The sequence below is a fragment of the Argopecten irradians genome, chromosome 13 (assembly GCF_041381155.1).
Source record: "Argopecten irradians isolate NY chromosome 13, Ai_NY, whole genome shotgun sequence".
Lineage (NCBI taxonomy): Eukaryota > Metazoa > Mollusca > Bivalvia > Pectinida > Pectinidae > Argopecten > Argopecten irradians.
The window spans coordinates 18151283-18175727 of record NC_091146.1 but is presented as its reverse complement, the minus strand read 5'-3'; the positions used below and the strand labels follow the sequence as shown (position 1 = coordinate 18175727).

The window sequence follows — 24445 nt, the reverse complement described above, 5'->3', positions numbered from 1 at the left end:
TAAATAAATAAATAGATAAATAAATGAATATATAAATAAATAAATAAATAAATAAAATATATAAATAAATAAATAAAATATATAAATAAATAAATAAAATATATAAATAATAGATTAATAAATAAATAAAAATATATAAATAAATAAATGAAATAAATAAATGGATAAATCAAGCAATCATTTATATCGTGGACAACACCATATACATTTTCTAAAATATTGAAACGGCGACATGGTATCTTTTCAAACACATACATGTACGTAAGTTACTTTCAGTTTTTTTCCCTCATATATTCATTTTAATACCATGAAAGACCTTTTTAAATTAAAAATGCCATTTGTACATAGATTGACTCCGTAAGTCTTTAATTCGTAGAAAAAATATCATTATGAAAGTTAATTTCCATATAGTTCTCTGAAAGCTTTCATAAAATGTTGGTAATGAGATGGGCTTATGATTAAAATCTGACCACAAGACCAAAGGCACTACATACCGAAAATAAAACAAAATAGATGAAGAAGTAATATACTAGTACCTTTTATATTATTTTCCCTGTTATCAATATTACATTCAAAATGTGTAAAACACCTAACTGAAACGACATCGGTTTTGTGTTACAAACTGTTGTCTGATACCAATGTAAGATGTCACTTTATTTGATATTTCATCAATTAAAATGGCCACTTTTGAAAAATACAAAAATGGTATTTAAGTAACCCCCTGGAATATCATAATAGAGTTATCAAAATATGTTTCCACCAATACAGATAGTTTGAATAACATGATAAAGACAAGGCTCCCACTTGTAAAAAGTCAATGTATTTTGATTACTTTAATAATGTTCTTTAGAAGTGCGAAGACCGAATAACTGAAAACACTTATCAATGCATATGTCTAGTTATGGTCTATACATTCCTGCCGCGTTCAATAAACTCATTTTTCCTCGTACTATTAAGAGCAATGTTTCTTTGGTTAAACACATTAATGTATATACAGTTAATATACTATCAAGCGTAACTAAGTATAACCTGCATAACAGTGGTGTTTATGATATAATAAACGCAATATACACAGAACAATACTCTTGTCTCAGATTGCTATTATGGTTTATGTTCAGTTCATATCAACTCTTGAAAAGTACTTGTTAATACTATAATAATACCATTTCTATATCGTCTGGGTCACTTACATGTTCTATAGAACAATGACGTATCAATGTCATTAAGATGTTTGTTTTTGCGTTATAACAATGCTTTGTGCCCTAGGTGACAAGCGCTGTCATGTCCTTGATATCAATAACGGTAGTGATATATGTCTATGGCGATTAGCTTGTTTTTGCCTATGATTATGTGTTTATTGTAAAATACATGACAGGCGGGAGGGTGCTATCAGACGAGTATAAATAGGCGCCCTGCATCATAGGCACACATCCTTTGTCTCGCTTCATTGTGTGCATCATAGGCACACATCCTTTGTCTCGCTTCATTGTGTGCATATAGTAAGAGGTTATTTGTCTCAACACAATAATCCTATCTTCACCATGTCATTGAAGGCTGCTATATCAGTATTTATATGTCTAATTGGTAAGTAGTTCATTTTACATATATATGATTTGTACTTTTGAAATTTCTGAAAAAAAAAATATTTTCCTGTATTGAAAAATACTAAAACTTTAATTGTTAATATTTGGCATTATATAAGCAGCGTGTGCACTCGCTCTTTGTTCCCTTATCTGATTTATCTGGTTTAATATTCAAATGTTGCTAACATGTTTTTATAATTACAATTCAATTACATAATAACTAAAACATTTTGTTTTTATGAGTGCTTTCAGAAAATTTGGATTGTATATTTTGTGTTGCAAACATTACATATTACAAAATACTTGTAAAATTTAAAATTCAAAACATTTTTACCAGCTAGATCCTGAAACACTAAGTAAAATCATGTAATAGCGTAATGTGATAAGAAACAAAATAGGTCAATTTGTATATAGTAATGTTGTCAAATTGTCAAATTTGTATTACTAATTACTTTTTACATATAACATTGTTTTATGTTGTACAATTATTATTTGAATCTTTTCATTGAGAACATTGGTCACCAGCTGTTATATTTACTGAATCCGTTTGCCTTGTATCGATAAACTCTGTATTGCATTTAAATATTGAATAGATCAGATAAGTACTCTTTTATATTCTTTTTAATCTTGCCATTTTAATACATTTCAAATAAGCCATATGTAATAGTATTCAGTACGCATGATAATGATAAAACTTATGTTTTCAAATTAGGCCTTTTGCTTCAATTATTTTTCCCTGAAGACAAATCAGTTCCGAAGTCGTTCAACTAAGTGGAAAAAGTTTCCTGATATTTCCATTTCGATATTACAGAGATCGGTGAATGGATATGCTATTTATTTATGGTTCCAAATTTTAATAGAATAACAAGAAATTGCAATCTGATTACTGATTATAAAACTTACATCAAATCGTCATATTAAGGAACTGGTCCGGTCAACCATATTACGAAATAGTTGTTCTCCGTTAAGAATCGAGTTCGAACTATAGTATCGTTTTAGCCATACCTCATTTTTCTTCAAGCAAGGTATATTTAAAAAGGTAAAATTAAATTATTATTTACTTTCACATGGTAATCGTTTATAATTATTATCATTTCATACCATTTTGTCGTCAGCGATTATTAAAGTTATTACTAATTTTGCAATTTTATTAACGTACATGTTGTTATTTTAATTGCAGTTGTTGCCAATATTGAAGGTAAGACCGCCCTTTTCTATATTGATTTTGAAATCGGTGGAGGGCTTTTACCCGAATTTACTTTATACAATACATTAATATCGCAAAGTGAACGTGTATATCCTTGTAAATTCTGAAGGCAGATTTCGTAGGTTCCGAAATGACCATATTTCCTGTTATCGTCCAAACGATGTCTATTTCGCTTGCAGAAATATAAAAAAAAATATTGCGCTTTGGTGTATCAAAGTAACATAATGCATATATACCATTATAATATTACCACAATCAACTTGATTGACAGGTAGTCATTGCAAATATAGATTCAACACTGTTTCTAAAAGATGCAAGATTTTTCTTACAAGATTACGTATATATAGAAAAATTGTCTAAGGGACTAACATGAGAAATGGACAGATGAATTTTGGTTTTATCTTTATTTAAATCAAAATGTGCAAATTAGTATGTTGTGTTTGGAAATACTGTTTAATAGTATACATATGTTTTTATTTTTTTTTATTTTTTTTTATTTTTTTTTATTTGAGAACTACAATCGTTATAAATTATATGGTTGTTTTCAAAGGACATATGTTCAATAGGACCATATCCCGTTGTGAATCAATTAATGACATACACATAGCTTGTCCTCATTTGTCAAGGTTACTTGTGGAACAATACATAAATATATTGTGACCTCATTCCATTACCATGGCATAACGTTAGGGAACAATTGTGAAACGAAATGAATCCATAGCAGCAATTCCCCTTAAGCTTCTTATTCTTATGATTTGGAAATATATCAAAAGTGAGGTTCTTATATGCTTGGCATTTACATGTATTATCAGTTTCTGCTGTTATGTACAGACACACAACACACTCGCAACGTGTACGTATGTAGTGTAGAGAGACATCTCACATTACGATATATTTACATTCGTCACATTTATTTTATAACTTTCATATTATATTTTCATCTATTATTAACATATACCAATGATAATTGAAGATGTTGTCTATCGAGTCTGTCTAAACTGTTGTCGCAATACGTTTTGAAAATGGTAAACGGGAGTCATAACATATCCAATTATAAACAGGCAATAAGATAAATATTGCAACTCCGTATGTATTTAGTACACCTGTGTATGATACAAGGCAAACTAAGGCCAGGTGAACTACTAACGTCATCACTTCGTGTGTTTACAGTGACTGGTATGACCACATAAGTATAATTAGATAGAATCACCAAATTCCATACACGACACAGCTGACATTAACGTATATAATTGTCTATATCGCTTAATCATTTCCCCAGCATTGGCTTACTTGTAAAGTGATGTCTGTTGTACAACACAAGGCTTTTGTAACTACTTTACAACACGGGGAGACTATGTAGCTATGTGGTTATTATAACCGGAAAGTCCAGAAAAAAACACCAATCTTATGACAACATGATAAGGCGTTTCCAATTCCCACGCTAGCATTGCAGGTTATACTAACTTTATGTTGGGCGGTTATACTTCTCCGAGTACTCCGCCTTCACTCCAGAAACTTTCTCAATGAAACTTATTGCTTGAAGGAAAGCAAAATAAACCAAATAAAAGTTTTAAATGCTTTAACTTAGTTTTAAAAAAAAATAGTTTAACGAGTGATCATTGCTCGACACTTAATATATCTATATAAATACTTTGAAATCCAAAACGAATTTGGATTTTTACACTTTTGATAATAGAATTTATTTGAAATCCTTGCGTAATTTCTTGACTTATTTCCCAACAAATATTTTACGACGGCAACTTGAAATAGCAAGCAGAATGCGCAAATAATTTTGAACAAACGTTCTTAAATATGAAATTCTTTAAGTTTTCCGGATTCAAAGTTTTCTTCATAGCAAGCGATTACCAAAATTAAAAAAAAACAATAATAGAATACAATTTGATAAAAATTACGACAAATCAATCATCAGAATTAAGAATAATATCTTTAGGAACAAACAATCGAGGTATCTGTCGGATGAAGGGAACCTATGCTTATTTACACAGATGGCATAGAATCGAGATACACTACCTATGCAAAGTCTACTTATAGACACGTTATGTCTATATATGGTATAGTATACAGGTGTGTTTGATTGATCCATGGCTCCCATCAGACTCTAGGCGTCGACGCTGATATCACAGTACCGATATATCTGTCATGCCTGTCGATGTTTTGTACCGGAGTGTGAGTGACATATATAAATACAATATAAAAATAGGTTTAGCGTTATGTCTTAGTATTAAATAACTGATATACGTAAAGTCTGGTGTGAGTAGTATGTTCAACATTCATTTGTTCGAAATTAAAATGGATAAATGTGTAATGAGAAAAATATTAAAAAATAAAAATATTCGTACTCGATTTTAAGATATGTTTCGTGGTTCAGTAATGCAATGTGCATTATAATACGCTTGTTCAGAATGATCATTCCATGAACATTTCTACTAATTAGATGGGGCATAAATACGTCAGCGTAGGACAAAATCTATTTATGCCAAAAACGATATCCGCCAGGTATAGCACCCATATACACGGACTGATTCGTACTAGAATTTTTTCAGTCTCTCATTATTTTATGTTATTCTTCTTCTTAAATTTACACAAATCCATCGAATATCGATGATCACATTGTGAAGGATTGGCAAGGGCGTTTATAGTTAGTGCGAAAAAGTAAAATATATACAGTGCAAGTACTGGATATATTTTCGCGGACAAACAAGACGCCTGGTTCCAATATGGTAGGAAATATTATGAATCACCATTGTTTTTACCAGTATAACAAACAAACAACAATAGCTTTGACAATGGCCCTTCAGAAAAGCGATAACAAGGTGTCAAGTATATGTCACATGTTGTCCATTCCAAATGCAGACAACCTGACACGCTTCAGTTCAGATCAGATATGTGCCTATCAAACGCCCTTGAATGAATGGCATATTGTTCTTCATGCATGGGTAGTAAGGAAGGAAGAAAATTTCGAAATATCCATTTTATGATCATCTGCTGTTACCAAGTATCAATCAATATTGCTATCAATGCAAAAATGACTATCCGTAAGAAACTAACCCCATACGACTTATATCTCCTATATCTTAACAACATACTTTACCTATGATTTCTTTCCACACTGCCATAGCCTTCGAAACAGAAAAAAAATAATGATTGTTTACAGTATGTTGAACAGCTGTAGATTCACTATTAGTATCATATTACAAATAACATGCATCGCATCATTCCTATACTGTTCTTGATAACCCGGTTAAGTTTCCACTAGTCATCGATCGTAGTTTTGTTAAGCTCTACCTATGTCATGACTCGGCAATTCTATACGGTGACATGTGTCTTATTTGAATGACTTTTGATAACGGGATCTCGGTCACTTTTCCATTATCTCACATCAACATTACGTTTGATGACATAGCTGTAAAAATACCAAAATTTTAAATTATGTTAAAGTAAATAAATTTTACTATTTGTTAACGCAGTTATTTCCATTACACTTATTTCACTTTTAATATTTGTTTTTTTCTTTTCAATTTCAGCCTTAGTAATTGGGTCAAGACGTAAGTATTTGTCTCAAATCTATATCATATATATGTATAAGTGACACATTAACAATAACATATATTAACAATAAATGAATCATTCAAAATAATATAAACCACCTCCCTCTTAAAAGAAAAATAAAGAAAAAACCCAAAGAAAATGACATTTCAATCGATGACAATTAAATCTGTTTTGTTACAATTGTCTAATTATTTTTCGACTTAATATATCCTTGAATGTTTTATTTACCAGTTTACCATTTATACATGTGATGATTATAGCCTTCCAAACGTCCGTATGTGATAGTAATACAGCATTTGTTTCTTAATTACAGGTGCAATATATTCACCTAGAACTATCCTTTCATCCGGTAAGTGTGTCCTTTAATAAATAAGATGCCAAACAATTCAATCATGATATATGACTTATGCATACTTACTTCTTTCTCAGAGGTAAAAAAATTAAAAACCTAGAATATAACAAAAAATCTAAATCTAAATATAGGTTATTAGCTTCGATTCCGTATCGATTGCACTAACTCTTTATATATTTCACGTCTATTCATCTTTAGCTGGTATATAACATTCAATTAAATCTTAACCTGGAAGTCTTAAAACATACAAACTTATACTTATTACTTAACAATACAAGGCACAATGATTTTTTTTTTCAATATTTTCAACGATTATTATGTTTCCAGATTAACTATTGGTAATGTGATATAAATAAAACCATCGGATGCTGATTATGTCAATATTGTTAACAGTAATTTATATATATTTGCTTTGTATTCCACAGTAAGTGATGCTGATACTGTAAATATTGGGTTTGGAAGACCAAGGAGAATTTCAAGTCTGTCATCCATCTCAAACCTTGGACTAGGTCGCCGAACCTACAGACCACGTAAGTAAAATGCAACACATAAAATTCATAATATATAATAATATCATAAATAAACCTTACCGGAAATAATAAGATAAACACAATACTGATGCTGATTCAAAGAGGCACTGTAAACCAATTTTCTTTCGCCGACTATTTATTTTCATGAATTTAGCAATCAAGGTAAATTCGCAAAGTTTATCTCCACGAAATAATATCTTAGATAAGTCCTGCATCAATGGATTCAAATATATCTCCATTCAATTTTAAATCTTTGAAACGTTATCTCCGAGAAAATGTTTTGAAAGGGAAGTTGCGAAAAAGTAGCTGCGATGGAAAGTTTACAGTAGTGTATTATTAGCATATCTCAATATAGTACATTTAGCAATCTGTACTTATGCCTTGGTTTCAAGACACCAAAATGACGCGGGTAACGTATTATTTTCTATTGATTAGTCTCACATACTGGTTATTATGACGTCATTTTGACCTGTTATTTTTTTCTGACGTGACAACCACTGGAAGGTGGGAATATTTGACGGTAATAATCACTTTTCCCGCGTCGTTTTGGTTTATCTGAATCCCCGTATTGCATCGATTCAAAATGCATAGAGTTTACTATTTTAAAACTAAACTATATTTATTTTCTGCAATATACATGGTACATATGAGAAAAATAAAAAATAAAAATATTTTTTCTAATGTTATTTACGTAATTATTACAATATGAGTTGAATGATCTACATTTCCATTAAATCATATAAATTGTAGGTATTTGTATCAACCGTGCCATTACGTACCGTACTTTACGTTAACCTGCATGTCCTTTATGAACCACTATACGAAAAAAAATACGACTGAACGTACTTCGAATGTATCTCTAAGATGTTGCCATCGACCATCATATTTTTTGCTAGAGTCTGTTTTCTCATTTTTTTTTTTTTGCGTTTTTGCATGCTAAAACCTATATTTTGTCCATCCTTGCTGAGGACTAGCTATACAATTGTCCCATTAATCATTTCAGGCATGAGGTCAGGATTGAGGAGTGGAAGTAACCTTTTTGTTGTTGGTAAGTCATTGTTTAAATGTTGGATTTTGTATAATTTTGATGGCGATATTAACATTAAAAGAAATATACGAAAGTGTTCGAAAATAAAACCTTTGGTTAGGGGTGGAGTGTTTTTGGTATCCGTGACAGCATAGTAACAGTGATATCGCACTATAAAAAGGGCAAGTGATTCACAAATACAATGTACAAAGAGATACAACACGATATACCTCGACTTTTGAAATATTCAATACTTTCACACACGCAACATTTCATAAACCTTACAAACCACACATAAAATCTACAATTATTTAAAAAATGAATGTTTATCATATATTTACATATAATTCCGATTATGTTACCTTACAATAACATTATCGTTTATTTTTGCTTTGGGCAATACATACAGTAATATCCCATACGGATTTTATGATGAATGGAACGTTAAGCCAAACTATACGTATATATCTAAAAAAAATTCAAGTTAAATTCGACTCCGATATTGGTAGTATTTGTAGATGTAGTTGAAATTAAGATATATTAAAGAATATTTATAATGTTTTTTAATAACTTTGGTACATCAGTTGTTAAAAGTCGATACGTGTAAACATGCCTTCATTTTAAATTGGTCGCCATAGAAGTTACGATTATTGCGGTAGTCATGTGACGTTCTCGGCAACGACAGTACAATGTCGGCTAACTTCGGCCTGTTTGACTAAGTGGGACCCACCTAGCTTTAAATAATAAGAAAGATACAGATATTGGGCCTTTAAGTGTATGTGTAAAAGAAGGATATTGTTATCAACATATGTTGAACCAACACACTATGTATTACACTTCTATGAATTAATATGGTTGTTTATAAGTAATAACTTTTATTTCGGTTTTTTTGCAGGAGGAGGAGATATTGATTTCCGTGAGTTTTTAAAGACATCTTATCAATATATAAATTTCATACAATAAAACATGTCTCCGTCGGATATTAAATAGAGCCATATTTACTGATAATGACTTTTTAAAGAAAAGTGGAATCATATGTAATTCTTTTATGATTAGTTGAATCATATATGCGCTAAAGTATTCGTCTTAATATCAGAAAAACACTAAAAAACAAGTGAATATCTAAAAAAAGTATGTCTTGATGAACATTTTATTAACCTTTTCCCTAAATATGTATCTTATTTAAATGTGACATCACTCGCTCACTAATTTAAAAGTAAAATTATAACTTAACTATAACTGCAAAAATGAAAGAAAATACAAAGATATTCCATATTCATATGTGTTTTTTTCTCGATAGCTTCAGTAGAGTACGGAGACATCAGGCGCGTTGGTGGGCTCAGAGGTATTAGTATTGGTAAGTTTCTTTTTAACATCAGATATTCCGTCTTTGCATACTTCAGAGTTAGCTCCCTTGCGAGTAGGTATTGATTGTTACGTCAATATTTTGTGAGCGCAATTCACGTCATTTTCTCCGAAACGTATGGCGTTACGCTTGCAAACACAAGACGTCACAATCAATACCTACCAGCAAGTGCAGATAACTCTGTAATATGTAAATTCCGAAAAAAGTGAGTTACCTCCCTTGATGGTCACCGTACACATTCATCGTCCCGTCATGAAACGTGCATAGTTTGCGGATCATTTATTACTTAATTAATTTTCAAATGAAGCCATCGTACTTGTTCTATGATACATCGTTAAAGCTTGTTTGGAATGCAGTTTTTTCAAATAATTAATTTTCATATCATAGATTTAACAAATTTAAAATCTATAGGTAAGGATAAAAGCAGTGACAGTTATCACTTAATGAGTCTCTGATCATGTTCTACTAGTATACTGATGACATTTAGTAATGTAAAATGATACACGATGACATTATATACACGTTTATTGATACTAACTTCGTTTTATAATACATATTTTATCATGGCAATAAATTAAAGAATACAGACATTCGAAACTTATTCAGTTGAAATATTGAGTATAGAGCATGAACACTTACATCAATAGTTTTTTGTTGTCCTATTTAAACACAGTTTATAATTTTTGTGCGCTTGGCGCAAACTTTCATGTGTAGCCCATTTAGGTTTTTAACAAAATATTAACTAAATTATGAAAACTAAGATTATAGTTTATATACATATACCTATGCATAATTAAGTGAAAATAGTTATCAAATATTGTGTCGAAATGTTATGATCAGTGATATCTGTTATACTTGGTAATTATGATGTGGATATTAATGGTTAATTTTTATCTTTGTTGAACAGGTGACGCAGACAGTGGTGAGTAGAACAAACTAAAAATAGCAGCCAATTAAAATATATGCTTATCTAAGAAATTAGTAATGAAGAAATTCAGTAACCAATGGTCAGCATGTAAATGCAAACATCGAAACCGCATTCATCGATGTTTCGATTGTAGTAGAATTGTGTCACATGTCATCTAAATATTATGTAATCATAAAATGGATCTTTTTTATTACATGTCAAGCTGAATTAGAATAATAACGTGCTAATTTACAATACACGTAGGACATAAATGTTATCTCCATCAGTCTCGTTATGGAAAACTACAATAAATAATCTATGACCCAATTTACCAAATTTATTTAATGTAATTTAAAATGTTTTAAGACAATTCATACATTCAATACTTATTTTCATTTTACAGTTACACTTTCACGAGGCACAAATCTGAGACGTAAGTTTATTTGTTTCTACGCTTTAGGTATGCCATGATAAAAACATACTGCGGATTTTTGAATGTATTAAGTAGTTCAACAAGATTCGACTGACATACATGTATTTTAAGCAAACTAACTTTTTGACGTATTGATCAGTAATAGTAAAGATGCTAGCTGCATAAAAGAAATTCAAATAACTAAATGTTTTATAAAAAATATTTTCATCTGTTCTTCTTTTCCCTTCATACAGTGGCTGCAAGAGCAGGCATTCTTGGTAAGTATTGCTTGTATACGTTTTTAAAAGTATTGACGTTGATGGAAATAGTAGCTGATTTTATCTCTTCATGTTATTTGATCTTAAGATAAATGCACGAACTCCAACGTCCTAATTAGCAACCAATTATGTCATTTACTATAATATCAATGGATAATTTTAAAAAAGCCCTACTGAAGCACTCAAAATCAAACGTGTAAGCATCAGTTGCTATCATTCATAACAGATGGTGAACGTAGAATAACCGCAGTGATTTATGAACTAATATTTTCCCATACCGATATAAATTCAAAATAACTTAGATAAGGTTACTAATTAAGGTTATATTTTTTCAAGAAATGTTATATTTATTAATCTATTAAAAGTTTAATACAAATTTTACACTGTTTTTACTATTCTTATTTGCAGAAGATGTCGATCAGGTTAATATCATCTAAGCGAAAACAGCAGTATTGAAATTCCATTCGTTCTAAGGTATGTAGTTTTTACCAAATATGTTCGTTTATATAACGTAATAAAGCTTGAACCTACGGTCTGGTCGTAGAGAATATACCTCATATACGATAATGTATAAATATATCTTTCCAAGAGGTTTATCAAATTTCTATATCGCTTAAAAATATATGCATTAATAATGTTTCAGTTTTTAATACATTTATTATATTGTGTTAGTTTTAAAATTCAATTTATCACATAACTGGTCCGTCTAGCAATGTTATACGGCCATGTAATAAATATCTTAAGACAAATGCGTAATAACACTATTATGACGTCACATGTAGTTTTGACGTCATTATTTATATATGATGTCGCATGATTGTCTCAGTAGACGAAAACGTCATATCGATTTATACTGTATTATATAGAGACGAAATTTAAGATTTTACTTGTATTTCTATTAATAAAAATATGTGATAAATATAATCTTACACTGATGAATATGTGGTATGAAATTTATCAAACTCGTTAAATAATTAAAGGCTCGTGGCATATTAAATTATTGAACTCGTTTGATAAATTTCATATCACATAGCCACTTATGTAAGATCCTTTATTTACGTATCATTTATTTGGTTGTAGTTAAGTATGTTATGAATCAATGGAAACCTGATTTATAACTGATTCATGCATATCAAATCAATGTTATTTTTGTTTCAGGGACGAACATCTACCGGAGTTAAAGAACTCGCACCAAGGGACATAATTCAATCAATGTTTTCGTTTTTCCTTCTTGTTACCGAATTTCCTAAGCACGTTTTATATGTACATCATTGTATATACTATTCAATCATAAGTTATACATAATTACATCACACTGTGTTGTTTCATTTTCGTTGAAAACGTTCATAACATAAATATTACATAGTTTCCACATAAGTGTGCATCGTTAATATATAATGTTTATTTTATTATCAATACAATATTAAATATCTCAGTCGCATGATTTTGTAAAAGTTTGAAAATGTGATTTATTTAAAAGATCTACCAATATGAATAGAAAATAATATCCCTGTTCATATCCATCATTCGAATCTCGTTTTTAAGTTTAATCGATGCTTCGTTTATGGCAGAATTCTCACAGTTCTATCACTCATCACTTTACTTTTTTCGATATAAAAAGGCGATGGAGTTCAAATGATATATAAATGATCTATAAATATCTATTAAATGTTTCAGCTCAAATGATTTACATAGATAGGTATTGATATATGTTCATACACTTCGAACAGTTAAGAAATTATTCAAATTCATATAATTGTATTACGTCATATCATATAGTAATGTAATCATGCTTTAATTAAGGTGTCTGAGTGAGTTATGTCTCAAATGTAATATTCATATTTCGTTGTATGTTGTAAAGGTGTTTGTTAACGGCACATATACACTTTACATATTTAATTTATTCGCTAGTATGTTCATATGTTTTGATACAAAATTAATATATTTTCAATAAATGTTCATACAAAATCATTTTATATCAATTGTTTGAGTAATTAATTATACTATCCTGACATCATGGATTTAGTCGAGGGTTGGATAGAACGATAGTGATAGTAAACTCTGGAGTATCGAGGATGTACTTATAGATACCTTCAAAATATCGATTTGATTGGTTTGGTTGTTCATTGAGACGTCCTATTAATCAGAGTCATTTAGGGTCGGACCTTATTACGCGTGTATATCAAATTCATCAGACAAATGATGAGACAACTTACATACCTTAGACGAAGAGAAAGAGTCATTTGGTCCATGACGATACTACAACATATTGTTGTTTAAACAATAGTGCCGATATCGACATTAGTCATCGCACAACCAAACACAACTCGTAAACTTTTACGTCTTTGCGCATGTAAACTACATGTTAATATATCTGATGAATATGAAAGGGTACACATCGTGCTATTAATCTAAATGTCACACTTAAAGTGTTGATTGGTTGTGTACCAAACAATATAATTACATAAATTGAGGAGATCATCAATTAGTTAGAGGTTGTTTCCAATCAAACAAGAACATGCATTGGTAACCACTTTGCAATACATGTCTTTGTGTGATAATCGTTAATGTTCAATTTACATTACAAGCACATTGCATTGAATTATTTGACTTTTGATTCAATATCATTTTCTTAAATAAACACGTTGTACTCTATTGGAGAAGTGTGTTTTTTAGATTACGTCAAAGTTATAGGACATTACAAGCGAATTTTATCGGCATCACACATTGTTCATCAAGAGTAGAATTATACATATAAAGCTATTAAATTTATTAGTATAATAGTTCACTCTAATTAATAAACCACATATATGGATAATTTTTTATGAAATCAATTGATAACATTTAAATAATTCTACATGATTTATTATTATGGTCTTATTGTACTGAGCCGGTCTTCCTTAAAGTATATATAGATAATTTCCAATTAACATAAAACTGATATTAAGAGTCACGTGGTTGTCGCCAAAGCGACCTGGTGACGATGATGTCAGTGACAATGGCGGCGGCGATGGATGGATGTGTATAGACTATTGGTTAACTAATCTACAAACTGAGGTAAGATAGAATACTTATATAAACATAACAACATACCCAAACACAATTTCTAAATAATAATAGTTTTGATATTAACTAAATTAAAATTATTAAGATAAATATGAACTGGTCCGCCTGTAGCAATATATCAGAGTGATGTTTTAATCAATTATAATGGAATATTGATTTCCTAGATTTCCAAGTCTTAAAATGATATTATGTTTACCAGTGTGTGTATAGAAGTTGTTTGTAAACAAATATGGACAGGCTCTAGATAATAATACTTTTGATATTAACAACAATATATATTATCATATATGAACTATCAACGTCTCTAACAGTATAGATAATAGATGCTTTAAATTATATAAAAACGGAATAGCGATTTCCTAAGACTTAGAATTACATTATGTACATTGTTATGTAATGTTATGTAAATGGATATTAGATACACTTGACATCTTAACTCGGCACTATGTTTATCATATAAATGCACAACTAATAATACAACGACATTTCTCAACAGAACAGTATTTGACGTGTTACTGATATCAATGAAAAGTGTGTAAAAACTATGTAAACATGAAAACAATACATCTGCAAGTCCCTTAATTAACTGATAAATAGATAGATCACATAATAACTACACAAATATATTGGATACAGCATAGAAAGAAAAATTTATTGTGTTGAAATTCCCAATCTTATTATTGTTTCTTATGTGGACTATAACGAAAACATACAAAATGAATCGTGATTGATATATTTTTGTTATTGTTTCATTTGCTAACTACCAACAAAATGATTCCAAAGTTCTAAGCTACGAATGTACCTATTGATATTTTATGTAATGTAATATCCAGTACGTGTTAGTTTTTATGTTACATTTGTGTTGACAAACCCTAACAATTTGAATCTAATCAATGAATGCTGTGTCGATAACAAAGAGAAACTTATACTATTCTAAATAAATAAAACATAAAAGCATAGAAAATAAACTAAGCCCACCCCCTTTTTTTGTCAAATAGTTATGCTATAATTTCGAGTCCTCTTAATTACCATATTTCATTAGTAATTATCATATAATTCAATCTGACACTACATCTACCATCGATTCTATTTCAAGACATATTTAATATAGTTTTAAAATGCATATACTGTTTTTCTCTGAGACCTTTGTAAAATAATGGACATCTATATATATACATGTATCACTCGATTAGTTTCGATTACTTTAAAGTCAGAAATATTTCATGTGCTTTAATGTTGCTTTTTAATTCAATGAATTATATCATTTAGTATTCGTACGTAAATGAGGAATTCAGGATTTGGATATGCATGGAACATAAATATGATGAAGGAAGCTGTCAATTTCATGACAGTTAACATCATTCATGTGTGAAGATGGTCATTATACCCCTTTGTATAACCTTGCATTCATTTTACATACGTTTAATACATGGAATAAGTCAGACGGATATATATATAAAGATTTAATTTTATTACTTGGAGGCAAAATGCGGATGTCGTTAAGCATATTTTAAAATAGAACACGGCGATTGAACATAAAATTCCCCTTTTATCAAAACGTTACAAATTAGCACAATTAGTTGATAATATACCGATAACTTCCATTAACCTCATTCAACTTGTCACGTTGAGTTAGTAACACAGTGACTCTATTTATTCAAATGAATAAGATTAAATACTATATACGAAATTCTGTATTATCATTTTAAAGCATTAAATGAACTCAAAAAGTATATATTTAGACTAGCTTAAATCGCTCCAAAATGTTTTTTTAATACAAGTGTGTTTGATATCATATCAGTATTGTTATGATACGGTGCTACTACTTTAAAAAAAACTTAATTCATCGTTGCTTTTATCTTTATCATCTATTCATATTTACGTTATATGGTTGGTTAAGATTTAAGTTATATCAACCGCTGAGTCATTTGAGGACATTAGCCCGTTTATGTTTTGGGAGGCAGTGGTATATCCGCATGGTAACTTCTTGTAACATTAGAACGGCATGTATATTCTATAGCATTATTTTACTGCAGCAATAAGCAGAATAAAGAAAAAAATGTCTCAAAGCAGTGGAATTATATCGATTCAAGCTATCTCATTTACGTATGTACAGACATATACATAATATATATATAATACATAGTCAATGTCTAAAAATCTAGGCTACATTTTGCCAAGGGTTGCGAAAGACACAGATGGCGAGCCTTCTACGAGGCATGTTTTCCTTTTTGACCTGAACTAACTCTACAGCTTACATCCACCGATAATTCATCCCGGATGTAGATCAATCGATTAAGCAAACATGATGAAATTCTAAAATGCAGCTGTATTTCGTATAAGCCGAATACAGCAAAAATCTTATAGCATATTGCTAGTTGTAGGATAAATTGCAAATAGGTCTCAGCATTAAATGAATGCAAAAAATTAATGGAAACAACATGATACAGTTTTTTGAGATTGACTAGGAGACATGAATTAAGTTCAACCACAACATTTACATTAAATCATGTTTTATTGATTAACGTATTTAAAATTATACAGTACTGATTGAAAATTTTATTCAGTCTACCAATATAGTACATTAGACTATACTTATATAGAATGTATATGTCTGATGTGATTTGTTAGTCGGTATTTCTTCACCAGATATCGTCTTTAAGTAAGCGATGATTGTAATATTACAGATGATGACGAGAATGGCGATGACGCAGCTACTTCTGATGCTTGCTGTACTGGCGGAAGTCGGGTGGTGCTACGAACATTCCCATTCAAACTTTAACCCAAACGGTATTGTGTTTACTCCTTAGTCATTGATTTTTTTTTGCTGCCGTACCGAGCTTTACGTCGACGTAATTTGCTAAATTAATTGAAAGTGAATTATATATTACTGCATTTGTATAGTATGACTTTGCAGTAGGAATTCATATGCTGATTTGATGGATAGTTCGTTATATTCAGACTTCTAAATAAGATAAACCATTCAATCATTTAAGACATAAAGACTGAAATACATAGTGCTGTTATTAATCACAAACAATAACTGCTATTACTTAGTGAGATTTTGTGTATACCGTTACATTGAATAACCCCTTATTGTAATATCAGCATGTGCCATTCTTGTATTATTTTGGTTATCTCCTCTTGAATTCCACCGTTATCATAATATCACCAATCGTCACTCTTCTGTTGGTTTTGATCACTCCGTTTTGTTTTTGTTACCTCCCCCTGGTTTTGTTATCTCCCTTTGTTTTTGTATCTCCCCTTGTTCCAGTCACTGTCACACAATGTAGTGGAGATGACCTGGTCGTACACCTGGAGGATGCCGCCGAGGGAGGGAGTATCCATATCAAAGGTCAAGGTCCACACTGTAAACACGTGACTACCGAAACGTCCAAACACTATATATTCAACATCGACGCCTGCAAAATAAAACTGGTAAGATATTATGCACTTGCATTAATACAGAGTTATCTTCCCGTGAGGGTAGGTATTGATTGTGGCGTTAGAGCGTAATGTCACACTTTTCGGAGGAAGCGACGTGAATTTCACTCACAGAATAATCACGTAACAATCGATACAAACCCGCAAGGGAGCTAACTCTGTAATATGCACAGACAGAATATGATATCGTGGAACATTAGAAATAGAAAAATTATTCGTTATAAGTGTTATTAAGCATATACTTATTATAATGATAGTGATATTTCAAAACTAATGTTGTGTCATGAATAGGATAAGCGGTATATGGCACAGTCATATCGAAGATAGATATGTGGGGGATATTTGGCTTAGTCGGCATCGTCTATTAACGCCATATATATAAGTAATGCATTTTACTGTAAAATCTGGCTTATCTACTACCTCTGTATCAGTATCGTTTGTTTAATAAGACCACTGCCTTAGGACCCCTAACCGTGTATAAGGAACATCTGCGTATAGAGATCATCGTTATTGGTAATTAAGGTGGTCTTTATATACAGTTATGACGGTATTATCATCTTTAAACAGCGTGTTATGAAAGTAGTATTTTATAACATCACACCAGTATGCATCAAACATCATAAGGAATTCGCAGGTCATCGATTTCATGCTATTTGAAATTTGAAAATTAAAAAAGGTATATCATATAAGGTTTTGGTTTCTTTTTCAGAACAAAATGTTTCGGGTGCATATCAAGAAGAACGATGCTAAGGAAGGGACTGGTATGGTAGTACACATTATATGTGTGAATGATGTTACCAGGAACGAAATATATGATCACACGTAAGGAACAATACGATGACGTTGTAATCCGTATTATATGGGAAATATTTAGTTTCGTATTGTTGTTAATAAGAGGAATAGTTATATTTAGTTTCGTAGTATCGTTTTATGAGAAACAATTAGCTTCGTTATATCTTTTATAAGATGAATAATTAGTTTAAATTGTCTAGAAATATCCTTGGCATATCTTGTTACTTATTGTCTGAATTCATTTGCAGATCAATCACTATTCCTTTCTTATTAATAAACAAAAATTTTTAAACTGATACATTCTAATGAATCAGTTAATGTTCACAGTTATCTTTATCATTCCTCACCTTTATTTAGAATGTTCTGTTTGGATTTAAACTTGATCACATGACATTGAATAAGTTAAATATTTTCACAGAATGGGAAGGCGAGGGAAATAACCCAAGGGCAATAGCACTTTGCAAACTCCGCACGTTACTGAAACGTCAAGCAACAATGGCAACGTTGTTGCTTATTTTTGTATTTTGTAGCCCGACGGATGGAGCAATGTTTGGAAATATTTTCATGACTACTTTTACCAGAGACGGTTTTCTTTTATTTATTTTTTTTTTATTTTGATTCTAGGTGTATCCCTTTATAAAGGTCATTATTGTATATTATTTCACTATGAAAGCATCGTGTATGTGCATTTGTTCAACGATTCTTATCATTCTTTATATAATGTATTAATAACTTATATCAAACCACAGGAACAATTAATATAATGGTATTAATGCATGTACCATTTGATACCCAATAATGTTCTTGCGGTACAAGTATCTCCAGTGGTCTAATTTAAGCGACCGGGTCTAATATCGATAACGGCAGTCTAATTTTATAGTGGTGGTTAATTTTCAGCAACCGGGACTAATGTTGGTGACATCAGTCTAATATTATAGAAAGTCAAGCCGAGTCCACTATTGAAGGACCACGTATACGTACTAGATCTCGGCGAAATGAACAAATGTGTCTGACTGATTATTCAATGGGGTCCAAATTTCATTATTATGTGCCGTTTAGTTCCTCTACTAGTTTGAATTTTGACACCGTTTTCTAAAAACATCACTGATTATCCATGTCCAGCCTGAAATATATTTGACCGTCCGAATTATGACGACCTTATCTTAACTTACCCTCACTAGTCGATTACATCGTGTCATGTATAAAATTATAGCCAGGTCTAAATAAAATAGTCTGTGGTTATAACTAATTTGTTTTCATGCGATCGGTTTTGTGTACGTATAGTGTATCTCTAATGTAACATACCTCTAATAATCTCGCTGAAATTACGTTAGCGCTAGGTATGGTCGTCATTCCATTACCAGTTAAAACAATAGCCCCGCACAAACTTTATCGGGTAGCACGTTATATCTCATTAAAATGATTGGAATGTTGGAGGCAAAAAGCGTAAAACTATTATCATAGCTGAATTGATTACAATTCTTCCCAAAAAGATCATTAGGAGACCAAAAGAAATCTCAATTCTTTCTTCCTGACAGGGGCAGTCGAGAGGGTTCCAAGGAACACAAAACATCAAATACCGAAACCAGTCCCACGGACAGACACCCAGGAAAAGTTCCGCTTAAATTAAAACACCCTGACGTCACTGCCAGCAAGTTACATGTTGGCGACTCGATGTCATCTTGGTTTGATTTGGCCATGAGTATAAAAACAGATGCACCGGAACGGAATTCCTCAACTGAAACGACTACAAGTGAAACGACCTCCGTTGCTATTACAACGGGTTATGACGTCAATGAAAATCTACCTACGTCAGCAGTTACAACTAGAGCCACCGTAACCGATAATATAGAATTTGACAGTGCGAATCTAATCAACACTCTTCCACCGACTACGGGATATATTGTATCTACGACTTACACGACTGATAGTCCCACAACCGAGAACACAACCCCAACAACTGAAACGTCGACACAGGAATCTATGACGTCCACAACCGTAACCACAACAACGGAGAAATTACAACATGAGCCTCCTACGTCAACCACAGCTTTGACGACAACCTTAGCTCCTTCCACCACAACTACTACTCAATCCCGGATAACTGTATTACCAGCAGTCAATACCACACACCAGCATTCACAAAATGTAACAAGTAGGGAAAATGTGCAGAAACCTAGCCATCGTTCTCGTAAGTGTTATTTCCTAACTAGTATTGTTCGCTCAATTTTTATTCTTTGGGGTTGCAAATGCAGTTCAAAAGGAAACTACAAGAAAAAAAAACAATAATAAATATACATCATATGATATCTTCCTCTTCATAAATCTATTTAAAACTATCATAGAGATGTTTGCCCGCTTCATACTGACATTATTTTATTTTTGTTTTCAGATACCATGAATAGATTGTATCGGCTTCTTCGTGAATACCAGCGCAAGTTCATCGATAAATCACGCAAGAAATCAAACAATCACGACAACATACGAAAGAACAATTCAATTATCTTTGTAAACGATGGCCATGACCTGAAAGGTGACTCTGCAGCAAACAAACACCGTCATCATGTGATTAGAGAACAAACAAAAACTTCATTCAGGAATCCTTTATTTCATAGAGGACATCCCAACCACAATTACGTCAATCCAAATCATCACCATGGTCATGAAACGCATCGACAAGGTCATAGGAGTCACAAGAGCGGACATCAAAATCATCGCAATCATCACCTAGATTTGAGAAGTTTGCTTCTTCTGCAAAGCTTACGTAAAGGAAAGACCAGTAAGCGTGAACACACTGAAGGACATATGGGACTTACACTAAGGCATAGGGAACATGTATCAAGAAATTTTGGATTAGATAATCATATCACTGAAAGAGTATCTGAGGGACACCATCATCACGACCGGTTACACTCTCTGGCTGGGCGTCTCATTATGAATAGACAAGGATCACATGCTGAAAGGCGTGTTGACAGGACACGAAATAGTAACATATTGAAGAGACTTGCACACTTATTCAACTTTCATTAAAATGAAAGACTAGTTGTAGATTTGTTTTACATTAAGTGTCTTGTGATTGACTTAGCTATAAATATAATTCTTTAAAATACTATCCAGTGTCCAAACATTAATAGAATATGTGAATGGTGTCTGTGAACGGAAATTTTAAAGTTTATACACATTTCATTGAAAATGTCAGAACACTTTAAATTTAGAGTTTCGGAATGATATGAAACTGTTGGTAAGCCTGAATCGATGCAATGACCCAAATATATCACATTAATAAGCTGTTTTAAGATTTAAAAAGATATATAAAAATATAAAGTAATTTAGGGGAAGGTTGTCCATAACAATTCTTAGATAACCTGTAATAACAAACAAAGTATGACATTTGTTTGTGTCACTTGGACAGTATATCATAGGAACAACAGCTACCCATATAAACATTGTAAACAACTTGCAACATTGCCGGTAATTAGTTTGGTATTGTTTAGATAAATTATTGATTCGTTAGTTATAATTAGCGTGTATACGAAGGGAGATCACTCCAATACAGGACGTTTAACTTTTGCCTATACATTCACAGTGGTTTATTTGATATATGACATGCATACAGTTAAGGTCGTGCATAGCAAACGAAATGGTAATGCATCAATTATATGTTTTCGTTTTAGGAATATAGGTAACTTAATTTATAGAGGTAGGTGTTTTTTTAAATAATATGTTTGTGATATGAATAATTTCAATTACTATTGTGATACAGAAAATGCCACATTTCGTACGGTAAATATTTTAATTAATTAAGATCGTAAAATTAATTCACCTTACTAAGTTTTAAAGAAAAGTTTCTCAGGGATTTCTCCCAACAACATCTATGAACCCAGTTATTCTTAAATCGATGTATAAACGAATTTAAATCCATAATTGACGTTCAATAATAAAATATACATTTCAGATATGCTTTGATTTATTTATGTAGCCTTTGACTAGGAGGACACGTGAAGGCCGTTATTTTGTATCTGTTCAATGTGGACATAATATAAGCGAGTCAACACAATTTTACCATTGTGTTTGTCGTGAAGTTGTAACTGATATTGATTATACCCAAAGAGTATATCGGGTACAATTAACTTTGCTTGTAAGTGTTAAATCACCGATTATATGTAGACTCCGCCATCTTGAAACTCATGGAAGCAAAATCTCGTAAAAATGGAGTTGTGGGACCAGCCCAATAATGAAAAGATATCTAAGCATTATGAATAGTGACGAAAAGCATGTTACCTTATCATACAACAGATGGAACAGTCAATCATAAAATGGTTATTTAGCCAATGTGGGCTATCTATGAAAACTATTACTAATACATGTATCAGAAAAAATGGGATATATACGTTGTAAGATATCTGAGGTACTGCTATTTTATAAATGACCCTTTTCTCATTTCAAAGATATTTTTTAACCCCAAATAACATGTTTTAGATACGTTTGAATGCCATGTAAAACCGTTCTATACATGCAAGACTATACTCACATGTCCTTGTAGATGCACATTACACTTGAACTTCCAAGGTTTATATCGACATATAATTCATATTTGCTTGTAAGGAGAATTGTCATTGGCTTAAAAGGTTATCATTTCAAAATAAAAAAAAAATGACGTTGCTGGTTGTAACGCCGCTCGTAATGATTTCATAGAAAGAGTCGAACAAGAAATTTTATAATGGAGGTGTTCAAGCTAATTTTAAAAATCCCATAGAAACTGAACACAGCCTAATTTTCTTAAAACTTTGCATATTGAAAGTACAATATTCTCATGACATTTTCTGTCTATGTGTAAACTAGTTTCGAAATTAAAACCTAGGAAAACAGTTTTTGAGTGATTTGAAAAAAATTAATAATAAATTGGATTAGATCTGATTGGTTAAACTTTAGATAACATTACATATAAGTGAAAATTGACAAATGGGTTATGGGATGTGCCGAATTACCCTGATTGGTCAAAGTTAAGATTGTAGCCTTTGTGGTACTGGTGTTCTTTTTTAGATTAAACAAATTTTATTTGAATATCAAACGTAACTCTGTTTCCCTCTTTTGGGAGCAAGCTAAACTTGGTAGTGAAGTGCACTGGAGTGCACAAGGAAAGTTAACTAGCTATATTAGTGCACTAGAGTTAACATCGTAGTGCACTAGAGTTAACATCGTAGTGCACTAGAGTTCACATTGTAGTGCACTAGAGTTAACAACGTAGTGCACTAGAGTTAACACTGTAGTGCATTAGAGTTCACATCGTAGTGCACAAGATAAATGAGCCTGATACTCCTACTTATTGCACAAATTGTACATGTACAATTTGTTCATGTATATATTTCATTGAATGATTTTAAATATCTTTCAATTATTTCAGATGAATTACCAAATGTACTCTGTATTTAAAAATTAGCATAACTAAGTTAGTATGTAAATAATTAATTTATTAAATAAAATGGTTACTTTTATTGGTGCACATATATGGGTTTCATCTGAGTAATTTAGCCTAATATGAGTTTTAATATTAAAGATGCTCCACCGCCGACAGAGCATAAATGGTGTTCATCATTTGAACAATAACTAGTGTTTAATCATGTATGTCTAATTAACACAAAAAATAATGAAAAAAAAAATATTTTGCCTTTTGTGCATGGGGAATCAGTACTTCATTCCATATAGGATACAGTGCCACGGAATTTTTCCGGGATGCAATTAATTATTTTTTATATTTTTAACTTAAAATAAAATCAGAAGCTCAAACTTTTCAATGGTGGTAATGGTGTAAAGTAAGTAACTTTTGTAACTGAAGAAAAATACTAAATCGTCTTATCCTGTTTTTGATAGTGAAAAAAATACCATTTGCCGGCGTTGGAGCATCTTTAAA

The 24445-nt window shown here is 31.3% G+C and overlaps 1 protein-coding gene across 1 annotated transcript; it reads left to right on the top strand.

Moving 5' to 3' along the window:
• Positions 1-1482: 1482 nt before the first annotated feature.
• LOC138305971 (uncharacterized) lies at positions 1483-13208 on the top strand. The gene is made up of 13 exons (XM_069246279.1): positions 1483-1584; positions 2764-2781; positions 6336-6356; positions 6674-6709; positions 7138-7242; positions 8246-8290; positions 9165-9185; positions 9570-9626; positions 10543-10557; positions 10946-10975; positions 11209-11232; positions 11641-11706; positions 12391-13208. The coding sequence occupies exons 1-12, from the start codon at positions 1542-1544 to the stop codon at positions 11667-11669; spliced, it is 444 nt and encodes a 147-aa protein (XP_069102380.1). The 5' UTR covers positions 1483-1541; the 3' UTR covers positions 11670-11706; positions 12391-13208.
• Positions 13209-24445: the final 11237 nt, after the last annotated feature.